This window comes from Chaetodon trifascialis, chromosome 17, assembly GCF_039877785.1.
Source record: "Chaetodon trifascialis isolate fChaTrf1 chromosome 17, fChaTrf1.hap1, whole genome shotgun sequence".
Classification (NCBI taxonomy): Eukaryota; Metazoa; Chordata; class Actinopteri; order Chaetodontiformes; family Chaetodontidae; genus Chaetodon; species Chaetodon trifascialis.
The window spans coordinates 1,680,514-1,705,754 of NC_092072.1; the positions used below are offsets into that span (position 1 = coordinate 1,680,514).

Here is a 25,241-nt window from a genome sequence, read left to right on the forward strand (position 1 = left end):
ACTGGTCACAATATGTTGAAGGTATGGAAATCAAAGAGCTTCTGGTTCTTATTCGTCCCTCAGCGCTCGACTCATCCGTCATTCAAACTGATTTCTCTGACACGTCTGTGTTTTTACCCTCTCCTTCCTCTCAAAGCTGCTGCGCCTCCTCTCTGTATTCCCCTCACACCTCTCCCAGTGGTCACTCCATCCCTCCGTGGATCAAACTCTCACTTTATTCTGCCTTTTCTGTCACATTATCTATCTTCAGTTTGAGGCTAAAAACCCATCATCCTCTCTGCATTCCTCGTCACGCCTCCCTTAACGGTCACGCCATCTCTCATAGGTTCAAATCCCCAGATTACACCCGCTCCCTTTGTCACATCATCTATCTTCACTCTAAAAAACCCAATCATGCCCTCTCTCTGCGCTCCTCCCCGGGCGATCATCTCATCCCTCACCTGCTAACAGGACCATTCATCTTCAGCGGGCGTCGGAGGCGCCGTCGTTTAAAACCTGGAGAACATCGTTAGCGTCCGTTAATGTGTGTAATGCGCTGCACAGGGACACACGATGAGACGGAAAGGAAAGATGAATGGCTTGAATTTAACGTTTCCTCCTCGCTGAACGTCGAGTGTTCGCACTTGGCAGCAGAGGAAATCATCGGCCTCTGCTGGTGCCTTCACAGCAGCGTTCAGTCACGTTGAACAAAAGGGGAAAGAATGCCTGCGACACGCTCCGTCTTCAGCGCCACGCTGAGGAAAATGGATGGCGAGCAATGAGCCGCCCAGACAGGCTGCTATCTCTTTTAACTTGGCTGAAACTGTCCTGAGTTAATGAGCTGCGCAGAGACACAGGAGACACAGGACAGGTAGAAAGCACCTGAGGACGACATTCAGCAGGTGAGGGAGGTGCTGCAAAGACGTACCAAGAAGTTCTGGTGGGGAAGGTCGCTGCAATTAAGTTTCCTTACAACCATTCAGACTCTTTACAACAGATTTCATGTCGACTTATTGCTTCAGAGCTCCAATTTTCCCGGCAGAATGTCATGTAGTTTGAATTCTTTAAACTCAGCAAAGTTGTTTTTCAGCTGCAGAATGAGGTCTCACATGAACTGGTTTTCCCACGCATTTCTCTGTGGGTTTACAGTCTCACACAAGTGAATCCTTTTCACTGTTACTGGTGACAGGAAGAACTCCCTCTCCATCCGTCTCCACGTCCCCTCTGGCAGCAGCTTTGTTCCACTAACCAGACGTCCTAAAGAAGATGAACAGCTAAAAAGTTTCTGTTCCACTTAAGCTGCCATGTTTGTTTCAGGGTAATGAGAGTTCAGTCTGAGGGGGAAGTCTTCCTTTCATCTTCATCTAACTTCTCTGAGGAGCCCAGCACTCTTTACTCCTGATTCCTGAACCACTTGTTTTCAGTCCCAGAGCGTCAAATACCACCGCTGTCTCATAGAGATGGACAAAGTACTCTGCAGTATCTGTATGAGACACACCGAGCTGTCCAATGTAAAGCCCTCAGAGGTGTGTGACGCTCAGAGCAGCAGCAGCAGCAGCAGCAGCAGCAGCAGCAGCAGCAGCAGCAGCAGCAGCAGCAGCAGCAGCAGCAGCAGCAGCAGCAGCGTTGTGAAACGGCTGCAGTTTGCTGAGGTTCAGGCACCAAAACTTCCTTCAACCAAAAGGAAAAGACTGTTTTGGTGTCTCAGAGGAAACAAAGCCTGGTCTCCTGGGTGAAAGCTGTGTGTCTGTCCGACCCATCATCCACCCCGCCTTCCTCCATGTGCATCACATGGCTCTGAGTGTCTAATGCAGGCGGTTTACAGTGGACTGAGCCTGGATACAGACACTCAACGATACCTCGAGCTTCTGTGCGAGACGCCGATGGGCGGACAAAGTGGGAGTGTTTGACGCTCTGGGATTGAGACCAGGCTCTAGTCCAGTATTTACTCTCTTTACGCTTCAACTCGAAATCCTTTAGAGAATGATTCAGCTCATTGTTCAGCTGACCAGACAGAAACTTTATTGTTTTGGCTGGCTGTAAAAAGCCCCTGTCCACCACCTGCTCAGCAGACAGACACAGTCAGAGACGGGCTGGTGAACACAGTGGAGCATTTAGCAGCTAAAGAGCCTGATATTCCCCTCAGGAGCTGGAGGAGCTGAAATGAATGATGATGATGCTCTGTAACTGCTGGATGTGGAAAAAAAGCAACTGTTTGCAAACAAGTTCAACATAAAAAGGTGACGACACGCAAAAAAATCTCTTCAGTCAAAACAAACTGAACGTCACTTACGCGTTCGTGCCATCCGTGATATTGCCGGTCCGTCTCCATCAGGGTAAACAGGAGTGATGGTGACTTTGTACTCGGTGTCTGACAGCAGGGGCTGCAGGACCAGGCTGTTCTGGATTGTGGGCACGGTCCTCTGCAAACACAAATTCAGTGAGGTTTTCAAACCAAATATTCATTAAAGAAGAAACTGTTAGAAAGTTTGGCATCAACGGTGTAAAACCAGTGTTAGCGACAATCAGCACAAATGTAATGACTTGATCAGGATGTGAGGGCAAACAGAGTGTGTTTAACATGGTCTATGAAGTCTTTATGGGACAGGCTCAGGAGTGGGTCATCCTCTAATCACAGGGTTGGTAGTTCAATGAAGAAGCTGGACCAGCAGGACAGTCTGAGCGCTGGAGTCTGCACTGTGTAGGTCAAACACATGCTGACACCGTTAATAAGATCTTCACTGGCTTCTACATTTTCTCAGGTATTTGGTCAGTTTTTAGGATGAATGAAAATACACAATGACTAAAAAACAAGCGTCCACGTTCCTGCATCCCTGAAGAGAAGCATCTGAAGAAACCTGATTTTGGTGGATTTCCTCTTTAATATCTTTTTTTCCTCTGGGATTCACTCTCAGACCAACTCAAAAAGCAAATTAAAATTTCATTAGTACCACGTACCAAAACTCAACACATGTATTAGCCTGTTAATGGAGGTGAGGCGGGGGGCTGCTGCAACCAGGCTCTGAGCTCTCAGGAGCTGCAGAGGTTAATTGTGTCCAGGTTTCTCCCTCACCTGTCTGTGACCTGTGGCCTTCTGTTAAAACTGATCCCTGTGGCTCATTCGTCAGGTGAGCTGCTGTCCGCATCTGTGTCTTTACCCTGCAGGCTTCTTTCCTCTCCTCTCTTTCTTCTTCTGGTCCTCTGTGTCTTTCTCTGCCTTTGTTTCCCCACACACTGTCTCTCTCTGCATCTGTTCTGAATGAATTACTTCATTATTTCTCTCTATAAATCAGTGTTACAATGAAGCTGTGACAAGACTGTAACTCTGTCTGGAAACTCAACTGAAATAATGTCTGTTTTGGTAAATATACTGAATTCAATAACTGACAAATGAAGGTTCAAACATCAGACCTCAAAACATCTGGAGATGTCTAAGAATGAGATTCATGATCGCTTCCTTGTCTGCTGTCTCTCTCAGTGTTTTGCTTTATATGAATATATTTTAACATATTTGTTTATCCATTTTTATCTTCTCTGTGTGTGGATCTTGTGTGTCTTTTCAAAGCTGCTGTATAAATAAACCTTTCTCTTAACTTTCGAGCATTTCAGCATCCCGTGCTTTTATCGAAAATCTTGGATGTTCGGGGCTTCATACATATGTTTGAGCTGCTTTTGGCTGCTTGATTCCTGTTTTTACCTGCTGATAAATGGTGCCACAGCTGCTTTGTTGTGGGTGGGAGAAATCTCTTAATATGTTAAAGGTTGCATTGGTTGTGTGCATGTCTTTTCATTCCTCTGTCTCTCTACCACCGTCTGTCTGTCTGTCTGTCTGTCTGTCTGTCTGTCTGTCTGTCTGTCTGTCTGTCTGTCTGTCTGTCTGTCTGTCTCCGTCTGTCTCTCTGTCCGTCCGTCCGTCCGTCCGTCTGTCTGTCCGTCTGTCCGTCTCTCTCTCTGTCGGTCTGTCTCTCTGTCCGTCTGTCCGTCCGTCTGTCTGTCCGTCTGTCTGTCTGTCGGTCTGTCTCTCTGTCTGTCTGTCTGTCTGTCCGTCTCTCTGTCTGTCTTTCAGCCCAGTTTGCATTCTGAGCATGTACAGTCTAGTCTGGCTTCATCCGCAAACCCTCTGCTTCCCCCCAAAAACACACTTCCTCAGACGTGTCAGTCAGACAAACACTGTGGGCCTTGACAAATCAATTTCAGCCCAGTCTGATGAAAAAGGCAGCAAGTCTCTAAACTGTCACCAAGCTCCACAGTTGGAAGAAACCACCTTAAGCTACACTCCTTTTACTCCACTCTGTAAATGCAAACATGGTTTCATGAAGTATTTATAGGATCTAGTTTTGACAGAGGCTCTGTGCAGGCCCAGAATATTAAGTCTGATCCACCTGAGACTTTGCTGGAGCTACGACGCTTGGAGGCAAACTGCACGGGGAACACAGCACACAGAGTCAATTTAAGGTGACTGTAGTCGTCGGCAATGTGACAATACATCAGTTAAACTGCAGAGAAGTGCAGCCGAGCAAACGCCGCTCCAGAAAGAAACCTTTAACCCTCCTGACGAACTGGAACCACTTGAAAGAAAACACACCTCATCCAGCAGGTCCAGGTCCAGACCGCTCTCCGGGCCAGTGGTTACAAGGAGCGGATGATGAGAATCGCACGCTGATTTCAGACCAGAACAGGCCCCTAACTCAACAGGGACCACCGGGGGCTTCCCAGTGGAACTCCCTTAAGAGGCCGCCCGCATCACATCACAAGGATTCTGCACTAACCACAAACCAGTTAACAGCACAAGACCTCTGCTGGCCCACCCTGAAGACAGGACCCCTACCATGAGGACTGGAGAGGTCTATGATGGCAATATGCCAGAGTGATAATGAGGGGAACAACAGACCAGCAAACAGCAAGGACCCTCACAGGAGACTAAACGAACACCAGGACACGACCCACACTGGTCACAGAGTCCACATGGACAAGGTCAAAGGTCATCGACTAAGAGCCAGTAGTTAGGACAAGGCGGACGTTCACATCCACGGCCAAAGACCTTCATTAAATAGAGTTCAGGACCCCTGCCCTTTAGGACCACATGTGACAGGATGTCCTGTTCCATGAGAGGAAGAGGAACGTGAGGCGTGTTTGAAAGCTCCAGAAAGCCAGAAGTGGACCCTCGATCTGAGCTGACTTTTCCCAAAGGTGAAGAACGAACGTCCAAATCCAAACACAGATCACAACATGTCGGACAGCTCGGAGCAGATCCTGTGATTTGCGGCTCTTGAGGTTGTGCTGGATCCAGCAGGCTGTAATTAGTGTCCTTGGCAGGTTTATTTGGGGTTTGACACCATCAACAACATTTTTCCTTCACACCTCTGAGACTTCTCCACTTCAGACAATCTGATGAAACTATCTGCGCTGTAATACTTTGACATCATAAATAAGCAAATGTTCTGATTGCTAAGGTCAAAGCCCCAATAAAAAGGGCAATAACATGTTTCACCTGAGCCGCTTAAAGGTAAAAGTAAAACATCATCATCATTCACATGAAGGTTGGCTAAAAAAAAGTCAAACTTTAAGACAGGACCTGGATTCTTTGCCAGAGTCTCTATAAGCTACAGAAAATCTGTGACAGAAGGAAAACCATGACGCCTTAAACTTCCTAATCCTCCCATGACAACATTTTTATCTCCTGGAACAACATTTTGTTGCCGAGCAATAATAGCCAAACTCTGTTTACACACAGTGGAATTGCACTTGATGCCCGGCAGCTTTGCTTTATTGGACGCCGAGCGAAGCAGCTTCACCGAGCTCAGCGTCACAGCTGTCTGTGGACAGATGGCTGCAGAGCCGAGGCGCCCGGCGGATACGGCGCAGACGCTGACATCTGGTGAAACAGTGGCAGAGCGATCTGAGTGGGCACCACCATTGAGTCCTGAGTTTATAAGCCTGTAGAGAGGAATCCGCTCAGTGACAGAGGTAAGTGTGCTCTGAAGCTGCAGTAGCCTCAGAACGTTCTGGATCAGGTTTTAAAAACTCCCACTGGAGTCCTGCTTGCATCCACCTGATGAACATAAAGACGAGCTCAGACTACAGAGTTTTTGGGGTTGGTCTGGGACCTCGGTCAGTGCTGGATTATCAGGTACTGTGAAGGGTTTAAAGCCCAAACTGCCCGCAGACTCATCAGGTTCGATTGTTTGATATTCACGAGTTAAAGTCTGGATGACTAGCTCAGTTCTTTTTTGATCAGGACCACAGTAGACAGTACACATTCTAACCCTTGAGGCTAACGTTAGCTAGCGTACCACTGTTGACAGATATTAAAATCCCACTTCCTGTTCTGGCTGAAGATCAGGCGACCCGTGTTCTGCCTATCGTTTGAAGCAGACAGGAAATGTGCCATAAAACTAAAACTATGAGCCACAGGAGGCCAAAAAGCTCCTGTGAAGCTGCAGAGATGCTAATAATGTTCAGTGGATTTGTCACTACAACAGACCACCTAAATTTACACCAATTACCTCTCAAACGATGTGTTGAAACTTTCAATGAGGAGCACTGACAGGCGACAGGCGCGTCCTCAGGAGACTTAACTGTCTTCAATTCAGGCAGCACTGAGTCGATGTGATGAAATTTAAACAGAATCTGGAATTTTTCAGGTAAATGTGAGCAAAACTATGTGGAACAGCCGGTTGACACAAATCAGGAAGTTTCAGGGATGAACGCAGCGAAGACAGAAATCACAAACTGGTCAGCTCAGAAGAAAAAGCCGATAAGACTGAAACAGAGACGTCCACAGAGAACGTTCTGGACTGAGTCGAGCCGCTGTGCTGTTAGAAAAGGCTCTCAGTGAGCCAACACTCCGTCACTGTCAGGGCCTTTAGCACTCAGGACAGGATGACATGAACACCGAGGGGTCAAAGGTCACATGGAAGCCACAAAAAGCTGCACTTCAAACACCTTGTTTCTCCGTTTATGATGTTTAAGTGTTTCTGCATGCTGAACAAAATGTGCTTTTTGATTAGATTTGGTTACGACTGCTGAGCCAAAGTGAGACTTGGGAGCAGTTTAATGGCAGATTCCATCAGTAGAGATGAAGATCACTGCCAGGCAGAAATGAACCCACCGTGAACAACTTGTTCTTCAGATTCTGTTTCCTTTTTACTCGCTGGTGTCCTCCCCTGGCAGCCCCCCCCCCCAGAAGATAGTCATCTAAATGTTAGCTACTGAGGGCAGCTGGCGCCTCCTCATTGTCGGGATGAAAAGGCTGATGTGGGACCTGTGGCCAGAGTCAGCGACTAACGGTGTGGTGACACCGCAAACCCACAAACACACACCTGACAACTCAGACTGTGTGTAATACAGAGCATCTCTGGAGAGATTTGACGCTTGTTAACCCGACAAACTGTTCACACCCCAGTTTTTAACATGAGTGATGAAGAGCAGGGTAGAACAGGACAGGTTAGCTCCAGCTCAACTTTGAGACATTCTAATAGGACGCCTGTCTTGTCCTCTGGTGTCTCATTTGAGTTACACATCCGTAATAAATCACTGCTAACTGTCATGACAGGAAGTTATCATACGAACATTGACATACTGACACGTGCTCAGAGGAGAAAGTGATTTTCAAAAACAGTTTGGTCTTTGTCTAAACATCCAGATGACAGAAGATATTCTCAGTTTTCAGCCCATCACATCAACGTTTACTGAGCATCTTAATGTCTGTCTGTCAGCCATGTTCACGCACACAAAGTCCATCTCCGCCGTCCTAAAACTGCCTGTTTTTGCATCAGTGTTTGTTTTCTACACACCAGTCTTCTTTATCTGTCTGTCTCTGTCTTTGTCTGTCTGCTGTGGCTCATTAGTGTGAAGACCTGCCATTCTCTCTCTCTCAAACTCTTTGAAGATCTGCCACCGTTTTCATCATCATTATCCTCATCTCCCTCTCTCTTCCTCCCGACTCCACTCTGAAGGCCTGCCATCAGCTTCAACAACATTGTCTTTGTCTCCCTCCCTCTTCCTCTCCACAGAGGACTTTTAATCAGACGGCCTGCCTTCGTCTTCATCAATAATCTCCCTCACTCCGCTGATGATTGACACGTCGAAGCTTTGGCTGTCTTTACCAACATCTTCTTCCTTCTGTTCTTTCCACGACTCCCCAGCCACCTCGAACAGCTCGACACATCGGTCTAACTTCAATACAGGAGCAGCCGAACTCACCAAACCTTCCACAGGCAACACGACTGTCATCACCGCTTCATAAACCAAACCAATAATTACCCCCCTGAGACCATAAAATGGGTTGAAAAGCATCAAACGTCTAAAGGAACATCTAAAACACTTGATGATCCACTTTTTCTCTGCTGCTCTGTATATTCAGGGTGTTCCACACGGCAGTCGCTTTGACCAGAAATCACTTTAAAAGCCAGTTTGGGTGGAGCTTCAGAGCTACAAAGACGTGACAGAGGCACAGCATTTAACCCTGTTATGGAGAAACTACAGCCTGAGCCTTGGGGTCGTACTGAACTCAGAGATGACCGGTGGACCTGAGAAGACTCTGCATCTATACGTGTTTTCCTTCAGAGAATAATCCATGAACATCTAAATGAAGCAGTTTCCTCTGTAGTGGAGCAGATGACTTAAACGACACGTCTAACAGGGATGAAGTCCATCAGAGACTTCCCACACAGCTCGACGTGCCAGCAGCAGATCAGCTCTGCTCATAAACATCACCGTCAATCATCTAAAAGCTATAAAACCAGCGGTCTGAAGGTCTGAGATGATCCATTATCTGATTATATACCAGGTTTGGTTGGGGGGAACAAATCTGAACTAGAATCTGAACCAGAAAAATCAAAGATAAAAGCCCACCATGTGACAGACAGGAGATCTAAGATGAAAGAGAAGAACAAAAAAGCTGTAAAATAAAAGAAAATCTCAAACCAGATGTCCTGACAAACGTCCCTCAGCCTGAAGCTACAAAGCAAACGCTCGCTCTTGTTCTGCCTCACCGTCTCCTCCGCTCGGTCTCCCTTGGAGCTGACGTAGTTCAGCCGATAGTGTCGGACGTTTCTGGAGTCGACAGGCTGCCAGGCCACCCGCATGCTGAAGGTGGTTTCCTCATCGATCCTCATGTTCCTCACCCCGAACCGTGGAGCTGCGAGACGACAAATCACAGATCGGTGAGTTAGTTAGTTAGGACAGAGCGACGTTTTCCATTTTCTATCAGGAGCTCGGATCACATGAGGACGTCACAACTGTCATTTCATTTACTCGCTTCTCCTCTGTCGCTACAAATCTGACCATCTTCATGACGGATGACACAGCATCCACCTAAACACCTGCAAAAGATTCATACACTGTCAGTGAGACTCCGCCAGCAGACCTGCAGTCAGATACTTTCCATCTGATGTTTCCTGAAAACCCTGTTTTTCCTCCACAAACGTTCTAGTTAAAGTATTTAAGTTAAATTATTTTCTGATTCAATTGTTTGATCTGTAAAAATGTGCCCACATCCTTCCTGAGGAGCAGCAGGATTAATCTCAGTGTGTAATTTGGTCGTCCTCATGCAACAAAGTGTGATTTTACTGTGCTCCACCTGCTGGGGAGCAGTCAGACATGAGGAGGAGACAAAGGGAGGAGGAGGGGGAGGAGAAACAAACAGCAGGATGAGTATTTACCTTCTGTGGTGGTGGTGATGGTGGCGACTGTGGTCATCCTTTCAGCTGGAAATCAAAGAAAAACACTGAGTTGATCTGATTGATGAAACATTCACATGAGAGCGGAAAACAAAGGTTTCAGAGAGCTGCTGAAGCAGCCAAACTCTCTCAGACACGAGGATCCGGTTGGCTTTGGACTTACCGGTGGACTCCACGAGGATGACCTCGTCGCTCTCCACCTCGTTACCGTAGATGGCAGCGAGCAGAACCTCGTACTCTGTGGAGGCGCTGAGTCCTTTTATCACGTAGGTGTTAATGTTCCCGTTCACCAGAACCTGAGACGGATGGACAAATGGACAGACAGACGGACGGACGTTTTTATTTGCAGCTAAACACAGCTTCACATTTCAGATGAAAACACAGAAATGAAGCAGCAGATAAACGAGAGGAAAGATAACACACGTCTTGTTTTTGGGATTATCACCTCCCACAGACAGACTCATCACAGAGTTTTATCTTTCAGCGTTCACCTCGACTCTACTTCCTATCTTAACCGAATCTGGAGGTGAGATAAAATGTGGCTCTGTCTTTATCAGGAAGCAGAAGAGAGACGGCGCTCAGTCATACGTGTTTGTACGCTGTAGTTCAGGTCGCTCTGGTTCACTCGTGAGGGCAAACAAACAGACACTGTGGAGAAGATGATTCTGAAGGAGAAGCTCTTGATTTAGCACCTCCTCTTCAAACCAAAAGGAGACAGAAGCCACCAGACAGAGTTTCTTTAGCTGGTTTTAACCGTGTGGCTCTGCGTCCTGTCAGTCGAGGAAATCAACCAATCACGTGGACTGAAGGGCTGAATGATCAGAGTTTGTTTCATGTTAACAGTCAGGGAATATTTCAAAGACTTCTTTCCTGAACTTTCTCAACTTTGTCAAGAATTCTACACCTTCTACATCAGTGATGTCCCCACACACACACACACACACACACACACACACACACACACACACACACACACACACACACACACACACACACACACACACACACACACACACACACACACACACACACACACACACACACACCTCTTCACTGTCTCCTCCATCGGTGGGCATCCAGGTGAGTCGGTACAGCACCACATCAGAGGCCGGGTGCTTCCATGACACCCTGAAGCTGTCTGTTGAGATGTCACTGCTGCTCATGTCCAGCGGGTCTGGAACAGTCTCTGCACACACACACACGCACGCACACGCACGCACGCACGCACGCACGCACGCACGCACACACACACACACACACACACACACACAGATGCTTACGGAGACGACACACCAGTGATACCTGAGCGTTTTTTAATACAGGTCTGTAATTTATTTCTATTATTTATTTCAGTCTTTTATTTTGATAATCTAAGAATGCCTGTGTGTTATAATCCACATCCTACTCGTGCTGAAGCTGTCAGTCACGGCCTCAGCCTGTCCCTCATCGTAGATGGCAAAGACGCCAACTGTGTACTCCGTCAGGGATGTCAGGTTTGTCAGCAGCCAGGTCGTCACACGGCCAACATCCACCTGTGGACACACGAACAAACGTCAAACGTGTGTGTGTGTTCTTCCTGTTGAGCAGCCTGGATTCAGAGGGATCCTCTCACCTCATTGGTCTGGACTCCATTGGTCTTGACGTACATGATGCGGTAGCCTTTCACCTTCCTGGACGTGGACTCCCAGGCGAGCCGAGCGGTGCTGTGGTCCACGTCTGAGAAGCGCAGGTTCCTCGCTGGCGTCAGCGGCACTGAGGCGGAGCAGATGTTAGCACACAGGGCGAACCTCAAACCCAGTCGATGCCGACCGACCGTATTTCTGAATCTTTGAGCCCGAGTAAACTGAACACACAGCCGCTCTGTTTGCTTCATACCACAGAAACAACAGACACGAAGCTTCGTCCAAACATTTGAAAATGAAAAAGTGAGACAGCAGCAGATACGCAGAAAGGGAAAATGATGAGTCATGATTACGATCAAACGCCGCAACAAACAGAAATACTTTTATCAGGGGTCAAAGGTTAGTTGAGTTTTGATGTGGTAAGTGATTTCACACACACTCTCTCTCTCTCTCTCACTCTCACACACACACACACACACACACACACACACACACACACACACACACACACACACACACACACACACACACACACACACACACACACACACACACTCTGATGGGGTCTGAACCAGGGTTATTGGACTCCACTACTTTAATTATAAAGTGGACAGAAGCTCATTACACGACTCGCCCTCCCTCAGGCTTCCTCTCTCTCTTCATTTGTTCTCTCTGTCTCTGGCCCTTGGAGGTACCGCGAAGGGCTGAAGAAGACGAACTTTTTTAATTCAGTCGGGAATCTGATTTACTCTCAGCAGCTCTGAAACTTTTATGCTTAGAATTACGGATCTGTTTCCTTTTTGGAAAAAGTCCTGATAGCGCCCACCGTTGGTTCACCTCAATTATAGCGGGGGGTCAGAGTAAAGAGAAAGCAGCAGAGAGGGAGAGAGGGAGACAGGAAGGAGAGAGAGAGACGGCTTCTGCTTCACTGTGAGTCAGTCAGGGTCAGCGCGGGAGAGAGGATGATGGGAAATTAAAAAGTTTAGAGATAAGGAGTCTGAAGTTTCCAAAGGTATGCGTCCACATGAAAATGTGTTCCTGTGGATCTGAGATGATGCTGAAGATCAAGAGTTCCACAGAAAGTTTAGAAACTGTCTCACTGTGCAGTCAGAGAAGGAAAGTTTTAAGGGAAGGTTTCTGTCTTCGTTCTACCTCCATGTTTTATTCCTCGCTTAAAGAGAGAGACAGAGACGTGTCGTCTGTTGTAGAAGAATCGTGACGTTACGATCCTCCTGTGCTGAGTCAGAGATGGACGCAGCTGCTCAGAGCTGACAGCGCTGTGCTTTAGGCTGACACGTTAAACCTGCTTCTGTAAAATAAACTCTAAATAAACATGACGTCAGACTGAATGATGATACAGAAACATTTTGATCAGACTAATGAAAAAACGAAGAATTCAGGATCTAACAGTCCGTGTTTCTACTGCTTTTAACTGAATGTCTAGAGAGCAGAGCTCAGTCAGACTCTAATCTTGACTCTCCATCATGCTGCTCTTTTTCTAAAGGTCCTTTTCTTTGGAGCTGCAGTGGCCTCGTTTCACCGCAGACATCATTAAAACACATTTTATCTTAACAATCAAAGAGAAAACGGTGAAATAAGTGCACGAAATGAGGGACGGGAGACAGAGACTGGGTCAGACGAACACGCTGGGTGAAAAGCGCATCACGCTAATCTCCCACATGTCCAGATGAGTCACGTGCCGTCGCAGAAGACAAGAAATTTGTGACCACTGGCTGGTGGTTAGCGCCGGACAAATATGAACTCCACAAACGTCTGAATGCTGCCAAACAGAAATAAGATTGTGAGGATCAGAGCAGCACATCTGACTGTCAGAGGTGACGAATGTGGATATTTTCTTTTTGCACTTCATGAATGAATGATTGAAAACACCTAAGGAGAAATGAAAAGGCACGACGGATGATAAAATCTGTCCTTAGTTATTTTACCATGAACAGTCATTTGAGAGACCTCAACCCCCAAAAACAGCCAGCGCTTCCCTTTAACAGCCGCCAGCGTCCTTATCTGACCTGCACTTGAAGCCTGACACGCACCATAAAGATATAAACATGCCTTGACTTAAAGCCGCAAGCCACTGACCTTAAAGGAGACTTCATAAAACGTTAATTAGTGAGCACGCTGGTGGACTGTGGAGGGCAGAGAGGGGAGGCGCTCGTCAAGGCTTCAAAACTCTTCAAAATGAAAGTGAGGTGCAAGAAATAGCGCTGCGAGGGGAAGCTGGAGGCTGACGCTATGTGCTGATTTTGGCATCGCCGGTTTGCAGTTTTGTCGGGGCGGAAAACGTGCCGGGACACGACTCGAACATGCTGCAGCTGTCCTGGAAAAGCCACGTAACTGCGGCAGAAAAAGTCAGAGTAGCTGCAGCAGCTGACTGGAGTGATGAGAGCAACTTCAAGCTGAGTGAGCGCTAATCACAGACATGAGCCGCTGCAGTGTTCGCAGTGAAAAGCTGCTTCCTCTTCCCTGCTCCTTCATGCAGTCCCATGATACTCCAGAGCTTTAGAAACTTCACCGCACAACTTCTAAACCTAAGTGCCCGTCACGCACACACATCCACATCTTTTGGGAGATGTGAGGTTTGCTTCCTGCAGAGCATCAGGAAGCTGTGACTAACATGTGACGAGGATGCTCAGACGTCTGAACCCGTCAGGAGTTCGTAAAGCTTTCGTGGTGATAAGACATTAAGGTTTAGGTTAAAGTCAGATGTGTAGGTGTGATGGTCAAAGGTCAAAGTTCAGGTGTGCCTTTACTTGTAGCTATGAGGAGTTTCTAAACCTGCGTGTTGAAATAATAAAGACTGTGTTTTAACAGGTAAAATGTGAAGTAAATCCAGGTATCTGAGTCCAAATCCACGTTTGATCCAAGAGGGATGGACAGAATGTGGACGGTGGGACCGTCTGAGGGTCTTTTCAGGGTGCAGTCAGGAGTTTAGAGAGCGGGTTAATGACTTTCTCCATGGATTATCAATGAATCGTCTTGTGTGTGAGACTCACATGTGGTCTGCTGGCTGGTCATGGGATCGCTGGCCTCCTCTCCGTACATGGCGTACACCGTCACCGTGTACTCTGTGGCTGGAGTCAATCCCTCGAGCTCCACCTCGTTCACAGAGGCTGCCACCTTCACCTGTGTGCGCACACAGACACACAGTTTGAGACAGTACATGTAGGTATGTGCCGTTAGCAGAAACAGATACATTGCGTTAAGCTGACATCCTCTCTCTCTCTCACCTGTCCACATCTATTACATCATCTACCTCTCTGCATATCTACTCTTCCATCGCGCCTTCATCCGTCCACATTCCTGTCCAGACAAGCAGACGATCAAGCTGTGATCGCCCAATTAGATGTCTGAATGTGGCTGAGCTGTCTGTATTACGTTCAGCAGCTGAGACCCACCAGACTCCTCAAAACCGTGCGCCTCATGTTCTGAGCTGCGACGTCAAAGGACGGTCCTGCGATGATTAACTACGATATTACAGCTGCTAACAAACCTTGAACTTCACCACCTTTCACCTTCTGCCAAAGCAAACAGATGGCAAAAATATATAAGTCTGGCAGAACAGAGGCACTGACGAAAGTTTGCCCATCTGCTCTTCTTGTCGGCTCAGGCCATTAATTAACAGTTTTAAAGACCATTTATGATTTTACTGACCTGATCTGAAGATGCAATGAGTCAGAATTGGCAAGATATCAGCAGAGTGACCACTAACTGCTACTGTGTGGCTATTTTTGGCTGTGACTGCCATTAGCTAGTTAGCTAGTTCGGTTAGCTGTGCAGCAGGACGCCCCATTAGCTGACAGGAGTCTGGCCTGACCGAGAGCTCGGAGCACCGGGGGATTGTTGGTGTTTACACTGCAGCAACAGAACCAGGCTCCCAGTGAACACATCCAGATCAGGATCCGGATCAGGACTGAACACAGCCTCTGAGACTGAAGGAGGTCAGTTTAATAAGGGTCGAGGTAATTTACAGCAGCTCCATCCAGGACATGAAGACATGGCAGGCTGGGACAAGAGCCGTGAACCAGGAGGGTGTTTTATGATGAGTTAACTGGTAATAAAGTTCATCTTAATGCGCTAAAACACTTCAATTCAGGAGTACGGATGTATTTTTCTATCTAACATGAAAATCCATGTTAGAATATTTAAAGTCAAGCTGGACTGGATCTGAATCTGGCTTTGGCCTACACGAGTCTCCACATGGTTCACAAGCGAGCCAGCAGAGCTCTGCCAGCAGAGCCAGGCTCATCCTCACCGCTGCAGAGCATCCTGATCACAATCCCTCCCTAAATTCTCCTCAACGCTTTGTGTCTGGAGGGGAACGTGACGGCTGGATGTGCCCTTCACACCTCTCCTCCTCTACCTCGTCGGTCTCATCGTATCTGCTGATGTCACCTGGACCTGCATGTTTTTATCTTCATGTGGTTTTGATCTGTAGAGGTGTGTTCGTCTTTCTTTTGATCAACACCAGCTGATAGCCTTTCTTTAAGCTTTGCCCTCTGATTGCTCATTTAACAGTTTTCAAACTGAAGCAATGAAATTGCGAGGGTTTCTTTTTCCCTGTTGTTGGTGTTACTGGAGTCTGGCACCACAGGTGTCTGTGTCTGAGATCCTCCACCAATCAGACCAAAGACAAAAAAGTGCAGGTGAAAAAAAAGGAGAGAGAGAAGCATTTACAAGGTCTGCAGTCAGGAAAGAGTAAAATGTTTGCTGACTGAAAAAGAGTCAAAAGTGGCTGAAAAACTTCAGCAAAGCTTCTGCATGATTTTCAAACAAAGAGATAAAAGTGGATGTTCCAGCGCAGCTCATCCCACATCCAGGCCAACGCTGAGCTTCTCTTCACTCAGACACACAAACATCCAGTTTCTGAGGCTCACTCTGACCACTGATGGTGCCTCAAATACTGTTTCTGCCCTCCAGATATTTAGAAAATAAGCGACATTTCCATCCGTTTCTGTAAATGGAGTCTGGTGCCTCAAAACTGAACCAATTTGAAAAATTGTGTCTCCATCAGTCACTTAGACACAAAAACACGGGAACACTAATGCACATTTTCCCATGACTTCCTGTTTGAGCTCATTCGAATCGTTGCTTTTCTGTGAAACTTGGGTCGGTTGTAAAGTTTAATAAGATTGGACGTCTTAATAAATGAAGCAGGAATGATTTATGAAGTACTGAACAGAAAAGAGACTTTTTGTTTGATTAGAAACACACACACACTCCTCACCTCCTTCTCGTCTGCGGGGTCTCCCTCAGTCAGAGGGGCATACAGGATCATGTACCCAGAAGCCCCGGTGGCGGTCCTCCAGCGGACCCTCATTGTGCTGTGAGTGATATCGAACAGCTCCAGGTCGTTGACCATGGGCAGCGCCACTGCACGACACAAACACGGTATTCAGCTTTGAAGGTGACCACAAAGAAATCCTTTAGTTTAGAGGGAGTTCAAAGGTTTAAAAAAATGTTAGTTAACTCTTCACTTAGTACGTTCATTATTTTCCTCTTGTGTTTAACACCTGCTGACACACAGAAAGCACCTCATGTAAAAATCTGTCTGTGTTTAGCGTCACGTTTCCTCTGCTGCCTCAGCCGGTCCACCTCGGCCAGCAGCCGCAGCTAACTGCAGCAACCAAAGCCCATTAACTTTGGTACAAGGTCGACTGGCAGCTTAGCATTCATCCTCTACAGACGGGAGGAATTCCCTGTCATTCATCAGCGAGCGCGGCGCCGAAAGAGGCCGAAGAACCCTGCCGGGCTGCCGTGCTCTGGTTCAGTGTTTCAGACGTCGTGACAGGGCCTCAGGCAACACAACCAGAATTAGAGCTCACCACGGGCGTCCTGTCAGAGGTGGAGGATCGGGGCTCTAATGCATAATGGAACACCTGTGCAGCTCTCACGGCAAATCGCTGTCACTGTTGTAATACGACACATATCTGCTGGTCCCTCAGTGTTTCTATGGAAGATGCTGAAACTGTAATGAACTGCAGACTGTATGCTGTCCTTTCTGTTCCCTTAGAGCAAAGGAAAGAGAGCTAGATCCAAAATAAAACTAAGGTTAAAGAAGGATCTGCTGGGTCACGCTGTGGTTTGTTGTTGTATCTGTCATCCTCCAGTTGGCGCCTGGTCATAAACACGGACAGCCTGGTGTCATGTTCAGGTATTCACTGCAGCTCCAGCAGAGTCTGAAACACTTCAGCTGTCTAAAACACTGATGGGTATTTCTACTCAACAGCAGCAGAAGAAGAAGAATGCAATGCAGAAAATTAGCAGGAGGTCCCAAAAATGCAGAAAATTAGGGAATTATTGAGTGAGCAGACAGTTGAGATGCCCTCCATGAGGTCACTGGACAGTGCTAACAATGCTACGCCATCACTGCAGCCCTGTGAACATAGAAACTTACATGTGGTGGCGCTTCCTCTCAGGGCCTCGCTGGCGGAGCTGCGGTAAATGGCGAAAACAGCCACCTGGTACTCGGTCAGAGAGTTCAGGTAGTTCAGCTCCACGCTGTTCTCTGTCCCACTGACCACCTTAAAGACAGGTCACACCTGGTGTTAGCCTGCAGCGTTAGCCAGCGTTACTTTACATTCAAGTCCAGATTTATTTAGCATTTATGTAAGTCAGCTCAGGTTTCTACCTGAAGCACACCAGGTCTGTTTGTCATGTTCATTACTGTACGTGTGTGCTGGGGGCTCAGTCTCTGACACCATTATTATTCAAAAATAACTTTAATTAGCTGTGATTTTGTGGTCTCAGTCACTTTGTAAGAGACAGCAGCACTTTGCGTGTCACATTAAAACATCCAAAAAGACTGTTTATGAGGCATCCACAGAGCGCACAGCTGAAAACGCACCACATGTTGCTGTAGGCATTCAGCTCTTCTCCAAAGAGATTAAAACTGAGTGTAACTAGATCAGATTAGCTTTGATGAAACCTCAGCTTTCCTTGTGGGGAAACTGGGCCGTTCCAGCTGCAAGTTGCAATAAACATCAAAGAGAGGCTGGATAAAAATAAGAGGGAAGTGTATAAATATAATTACCAGCTGAGAAAATTACAGCACTGCAGGTATAGTATGTGTAGTTATATAGGCAGAGAGACGTCAACCTACAGCACAGGCTGTCAGAAGGTGTTTATCAGCTGTGTCACCTACAGAATACACTCCCAGTTTATCAGGTCCACCCAGATTAGATTAGATTAGATTAGATTAGATTAGATTAGATTAGATTAGACTGGCCTTTGTCGTCTCCCTCAGGACAAATTTGTCTGCCAAGTGTGAGACTCAGTCGAGGCAGCAGCACACACGAACAATCACACCCAGATCTATAAACACCAGATGATACACAACAAGGATGCTGCGCGATGCCCGACACCAGGATGAAGCATGTTTTCCCCTAAAAGAGCTGCAGTGCAACAGCTTTTCTGCAATAAATCCTCCCTTCGTGATGCAGCGCCTGACTCCATGTTGGCAGCTGTGGTGTTTCTTCATGTATTTATATCTTTTCTTCTCCATTATACACGACAGCTATGATCAGAATACACACGGGGATGAAGTAAACACAGATCAGCGTTGCTCCAGTATCCTGGAATCAGTTTCTATTACGCACAGACCATCTGTCAGCCTCCAAGTGTTTACGTTCCCTCTCAAGCCCACCGCCCAAGAAGCACAACGCCGGCTGGCTGAGCAAACTTCCTCCATAGGAAGCTCTTGATCAAAAAAGTAATTCTTAAATGAACTGCCGAGCTACAAACAGCCAGTGAGGTGGGCCACATGTGTCGGTAACACACTGGATCACTTTTACTCCTCCAGAGAACACCTGCACCCTTTGGACACTCAGATCACTGCAGAACACAGCAGCTGAGAGGGGCCGAACCATCCAGGACCACAGCAAGGCCATGGAGTCCAGAAGCACCTGACACGCTTCAGGACAAGAGTCTCTGAGAGGCCCTGAGCAGATGTGTCTCCCTACCAAAACCCTCATAAAGTACAATAACCACAGTCCTGGTTCACCAATCAGCTCAGGGGAGTCAGGTGCCACAAAGAGCAGGCATTCGGGGGGGTGAAACAGACTCATTCAGGCAGACAAAACCTCAGGAAGGAATACAAAACCAGACTGGAGCGTGATTCAAGCCTTAACGGACCTTGCAGCCTTCTGGGACACATTCAGGACAATTACAATCAGAAAAGCCCTGCAATCACCTCAACCCCCCCGAACCAGCTGATGAACTCAAAACCCTTTACACTCAGTTTGAGAAGTCCCCTATCGCCTACAGAGCCAGGCGCTCCATGGCTGATCTGACCACATGCTTCAGCACCTGGACACACCCAGCACCTGTATCACAGCTCTGTTTGTGGGATCCAGCTCAGCCCTTAATGCTATCCTCTGACCGTCCGCTACAGCTGCAGGAACCCTGCCCACCTGCGACTGGATTATAGTCTTCCTCACCAGCAGGAAGCCACGAGTGCAGCTTGGTAGCCACCTGTCTACCCCCCTCACCACCACCCACACCTCCAGCCAACCCTCCATCAGGCTGCTGTGAGGGTGGTGGGCTCATGTCTCTGAGTGAGGAGAAGGTTCACACTCAGTGACGCTCGGTCTTATGGTTTTACTGTTTAATAAGGCATATTATACATTTCATTACTACATTCTCCCACAGCGTGAGGAGATGAATGGCTTAACGGTCGCCTAATTGTAAACTCTGTTGCCATCTATGATGCAAATCACTTTGAGAAATTACTTTAACTTGCAGAAATGACCCTACAAGGATTAGGCCAGCATCCTTAATTAAAGCGCTGCCATTGCATCAGTATTTGAGCCTTTTGTTTGGCCTCTGCTGGGAAATCAGGAACAAGTTCCATCGATTAAGGTGACAAAAGGAAACCCCCTCTTGTCTCGATAAGGAGGCAGAGAAACAGATGAACCACTTAATAACCAGTCGATTGGATTCATTTAAATCTTGTTGGACAGCTCCAATAAAATCATGTATTCCAGTATTACATTCAATGCAGCGAATAACTTCAAGGCAAGTTTCATTCTATTAACAACCAAGAGCAAGACGTGTGAGCGCTGGAGCCAAAGGACACACGCAGACTGCAATGACCTGGTCAGGAAATCTAACAGATTCATTTTCATGCATGTTCTTCTGGTGAAAATCAAATAATCCAGATACCTTTTCATCTGGCTGTCCTCCGCTGGCCGGGTAGTAGACCACGCGGTACTTCTCCACCTGGCCCGGCGCGTGGGTCCACCTCACCCGGAAGCTGCGAGCCGTGATCTCGGATGTGACCAGGTCCCGCGGCGCGGCCACGGAGGTGGTCGGGGGGGCGGGTCCTCCTCCCCCTGGGGTACAGAGAAGGGAAAAGAAAAGACAGGACTCGCTGCATCAATGAAAAAGTTGTCTGAATTCGGCGAACAACCTAGGTGTTTTAACCAATCACTTCTGCAAGTGCAAGTCAAATTCTCTCACTGCCCCATCTCAAAGTTACACTTTGTGTAACTTTGTAATTTCTTGTTCAGAGCAGTCTTGTTAAAAAAAATGACCCCCCCCAGTCAATGGGAATACAAGTTGGACCACAGTATTTGTATTATTCCAGGTTGAAGAGGGCAGTGTGCCATGTCTACAGGGTCTGCCTCACTCTTACTGTACATCCAGTCACAGCGGCAGTACACAGAAAATAAACAGATGACCTGTGAGGAAGCAGAATTGTTTTATTGCGCTTCATCTAGCACACTGTAGGGATTCATTTTTATATGGTTTATACAAGTATGGTAAGTCAGTCACACATTCTCAGCCTACTGACTAAATGCATAGTTCAAAATCCATGACAGTATCATGAAACTGAAAATAAAAGACTAAAATGTGACTTAAACCAACTACAATTTTCAGTCAAGCTACTAAGACTAAAACTAAATGTAAAATTCTTGTCAAAATTAACACTGGAAGTAACCACACATCACTTCACAACTTCAAACTCAACTGCTGTTTTAAGCAGCGTGTGTGCAGGTACATTTCACGACGGAGGGGGAATGTCTCGGCTTAGATGAGACTGCTACATGATATTAGACAGGGACTGGCCTTTTATTGCTCAGGGATCTCCTGCAGTCATAATTATAACCAAAGGCATCAACAGAGTAATCACAGCACAAGCTGTCGGCGGGGTCACGTGACTCCGCTGAAACGAGCCGCCGTTCAAACCTTTCAGCTCCTTGTCGAGCTTCTCCACTCGGTCACAGACGGTCTTGGTGAGACCTTCCACGATGTCGCTCATCACGCCGAAGTCCGCCACGTTATAGACGTGAGTTTCCTCAGGAGGAGAGGCGATGGCCTTCAGCTCGTTCTCATCAGCATTTTTCACGCCTGGAGACAGACAGACAGAGAGAGAGAGAGAGAGAGAGAGAGACAGACAGACAGACAGACAGACAGACAGACAGACAGACAGACAGACAGACAGAAGAACGGACAGACAGAGAGAGAGACAGACAGATGGACAGACAGACAGAGAGAGAGAGAGAGAGAGAGAGACAGACAGACAGACAGACAGACAGACAGACAGAAGAACGGACAGACAGAGAGAAAGACAGACAGATAGAGACAGACAGACAGACAGACAGACAGACAGACAGACAGACAGACAGACAGACAGACAGACAGGAAGTGGTTACATGAAAGGTGTTTGAACAAAGGTTTGGATGATGCAACATAATGAACACATATAGTCTTTAATTTACATCAGAAGGAAAAATAATGTGTCGAGCTGAAATGAGTTCCCTCCAAGCTCATTACTTATTGAAGAAAAAAAATGAGCCAAGCTCTAAACTTGGCTTTCTAAAGGTAATTTTCAAATTAATGTGTCACACTGTGTTGACCTGCGTGCTGACAATTACTGAAAATCCATTTTCAGACTGCCGTGCGTCGCCTGCTGCAGGCTGTGTGCACTGCCAAAAACAACAAACTGACTTCCAAGACATCCTGAAACGCTCAGAAATTAGTCTCTAATTAAGGTTTACCAGCTGAAATGTGTTAAAGACACTGTGGCAAGTTTTAGGCCAATAACTCTAAACAAGCATTTTCACTGCTGACTGTTTTCCACAGATTTCAGACTGATTTCGTCCTTCAGGCAGCCGTTTGTTTCAGCTCATCGCAGTGAAATGTGAAAATCAACTTGTGGAGAACATGCTCTCACCTTTATGTTCTCCAGGGTTGCAGATTGATTAAGCTCTCAATATTGAAAAGGTTCTTTCACATCTTCCCACAGTTCAAAAACAACATCTTCAAACTGCTTGTTTTTACTGATCAACAGACCAAAACCAACTTCCAATCATTCAAACAGCAGCAGATGAGAAGCTGTTTGATGGTGCAGAGGAAGGAGGAACCTCATTGGTGCATTTTCTGCCCCACGATTAATAAACTGACCATCTCAACACTACTGTTACAGGAGAAGAGCGGAGCGTTTGGAAAACCTTGAAATTAGACAGCGACTACACAGGATCAGAAACACGTTTCACTTAATGGATTGCAGCCTTGAAAACTCAGAGCTGTCAACAGACAAATGGAATTATAATCTAGACTGGACTCGTTGTGTGGTTTCAAGCACTGATCTCTAAATACGATGGGTCGAACAATCCGAGCAGTCAGATGGCCGTCTGTGGCTTTTTTAGCATCAGTGATGGCTATAATCCTTCTGAACACACCGCTCCCGTGTTGACGGCATCACTAAACATCTGGATTGTCAGTCGTGTGTTGGTGCATCGTACCGATGGCAAACAGCTCGATCCCAGCGTCCCTCAGGCTCTGGGCCGGGGGTATTACATCATCCTGTGACTTCCCGTCAGTGATCAGGATTCCTATCTTGGGAACGCCGGGCCTGGATCCCGACTCTGGTTTGAAGCTGTTCTCCAGGATGAAGGTCAGAGCCAGACCTGGAAGGACACAAAGACGGGAAACAGTGAACACAGAGTGACGCAGGGTGCAGCTCTGGACTGAAACACTGGTGCTGCTCCTCAGACCTCCACCTCCTCATGATGATGGTCTGACAGCGTAACTGAAGACTGACACAGCAGCTGTCGGTCTTAAGACTACACTCACTCTCATACTTGAGTGTTCAGACTTGAACTGACTTACAAAGACCCTCTGACTCACCGTCTTATCAGCTGAAGGCCTTAAGGTCACACACGTACTTAACACCAAGCTGAAAGGAGCTGCGCTGGAGTGAATTTAATAAGCTGGCTTTGGTCCAAGACAACCCCTGAGCACTATCTGCTAACTGTGATGAGCATGGAGGACCTTAATAAGTGGGGGGAGGCTGGGGCTTTGGCTGGCAGCGCGCCGCACCTGTCAGTGTGTTTCCTCCTTTATACGGCAGGTTCTTCACGGCATCGATCACAGCCTCTTTGGTGGTGTGAGCGTTCAGATGCCACTCGATTCTGGGGTCTCCGCTGTACTGAGCCAGGCCTGCAGACACAGTCAGTCATCGGCTAAACTTCATACAATACAACATGTTCTTCTGACTCATTTTATGCAAACTCAGATCTCGACTATCATTTTAAATAAATTCAATGCATTCAAACTGTGGCTAGACAGCAGATTTGAGTGTGGCTGCAGCTCAGTAAGGTTCTTTAAATGATTATTTAATTAAACAAAACCAGGAATTCAAAACCTCCTCACCAATCCTGGTCTTGTCAAACCCCACATTGAAGGCCCTGACCAGGTTTTCCAGGAACGTCCTGACCAGCCTGAAGTTGATGCGGCCGATGCTCCAGGAGCCGTCCACCAGGATGACGATGTCGGATATGGCCAGGGTCTTACACATGAAGCCCTCTTCAGCTAAAGACAAACAAAGATAAAAACACTCATTTACAGAAAACGGTCCAAAGTCTCCTGGCCTGATGGTGACAGTCTGGGGTGCAGAAACATACTGTAACATGATTAAAAAGAACCTCCATGCTGTAAAGCATGAACCAGATAAAATGGGGTAAAGCCCACAGCTGCACACAGCTGCCGACAGCACACACACAGGATGAATGTGCAGCGGGGAAAGTAGGACAATGTGATGTGCAGCTTCTGTCCCAAAGTATTACAAAGTGTTTCATTAATTCTAATTCAGTTCAACACAGTATAATTAAACCCCGGAGGAGCGAGGTACTTAGTTTTAGCAGATGAAAAATAACAGCCCACTCTGTTGTTGTGTCTCAACAGTTTACTGGGGGATAAAAACAGACCAGACTCTAATGAGGCAACAGCAGTTCATTTACAAAAGCCAGTCCGGCGCACCGCGAGCCAAAGGCCAACCAAATGAGGAAACAACCATATTTCTATCAGCCAATTATCTTTCACACGGAGCTCAGAAATCTCTGTGAGCTTGGGTCTCTGTGGAAAAACAATGGAGTCATTAAGGGCACTGGTTTTAATCCCATTAGGTCCAATAAATACTGCCAAAATGCTGCTGAGCAAGGCACTTCAACTCCCAGCACTAATCTGCTTCAGGGCATTTTATTGAAGTGTAATCAGTGCCCATGAGTCACTTCAGTGCCCATGTTAAATTCTCTCATCCATTTGGGTCAAAATCTCTTTTTTTTTTTTTTTTGCACTTTACACATTCATGTCAAGGACAGTACAGCAGGTAAGAGGTAAGGTCAGCTGGAATCAACCCGAGGACATTACGCTCATGTTGTGTGTGCCTGAAGTGCGACCAATACTTCTTTAAGAGCATGCAGTGTTTGAGTAGGAGAGATACTCTGCCTCTCAGTGGCTCTTGGGTATGAACTGAACTGAACGCCACTATTTCTGCCTTTATTAGACAGCTGATATTCAAGAAAAAGGCAGGACATGAGGAGGGAGAGAGGGAGGGGCATGTCACACCACAAACTATTTTTAAAACGTATTTCATCCCAAGTTTAAAACCTGATTACTCAGCACGTTCGTCTGAGATTCAGAGGCTGTGTGATGTGAA

General features: G+C 46.9%; 1 protein-coding gene across 3 annotated transcripts in view; it reads right to left on the reverse strand.

Moving 5' to 3' along the window:
• Window positions 1–25,241, reverse strand: part of LOC139345930 (collagen alpha-1(XIV) chain-like) — a 117,078-nt gene that overhangs the window by 56,980 nt on the left and 34,857 nt on the right. For all 3 annotated transcript variants that reach the window (XM_070984814.1, XM_070984813.1, XM_070984815.1), the window contains exons 6-20: window positions 23,957–24,115; window positions 23,624–23,743; window positions 23,047–23,211; window positions 21,488–21,649; window positions 20,462–20,631; window positions 17,697–17,823; window positions 16,527–16,672; window positions 14,296–14,425; window positions 11,275–11,414; window positions 11,068–11,194; window positions 10,709–10,848; window positions 9,826–9,958; window positions 9,645–9,689; window positions 8,976–9,121; window positions 2,273–2,402 (exon numbers count right to left, since the gene is read on the reverse strand). In XM_070984814.1, the coding sequence (XP_070840915.1) occupies window positions 2,273–2,402; window positions 8,976–9,121; window positions 9,645–9,689; window positions 9,826–9,958; window positions 10,709–10,848; window positions 11,068–11,194; window positions 11,275–11,414; window positions 14,296–14,425; window positions 16,527–16,672; window positions 17,697–17,823; window positions 20,462–20,631; window positions 21,488–21,649; window positions 23,047–23,211; window positions 23,624–23,743; window positions 23,957–24,115 (2,040 nt within the window). The remainder of the gene's footprint in view (window positions 1–2,272; window positions 2,403–8,975; window positions 9,122–9,644; window positions 9,690–9,825; window positions 9,959–10,708; window positions 10,849–11,067; window positions 11,195–11,274; window positions 11,415–14,295; window positions 14,426–16,526; window positions 16,673–17,696; window positions 17,824–20,461; window positions 20,632–21,487; window positions 21,650–23,046; window positions 23,212–23,623; window positions 23,744–23,956; window positions 24,116–25,241) is intronic.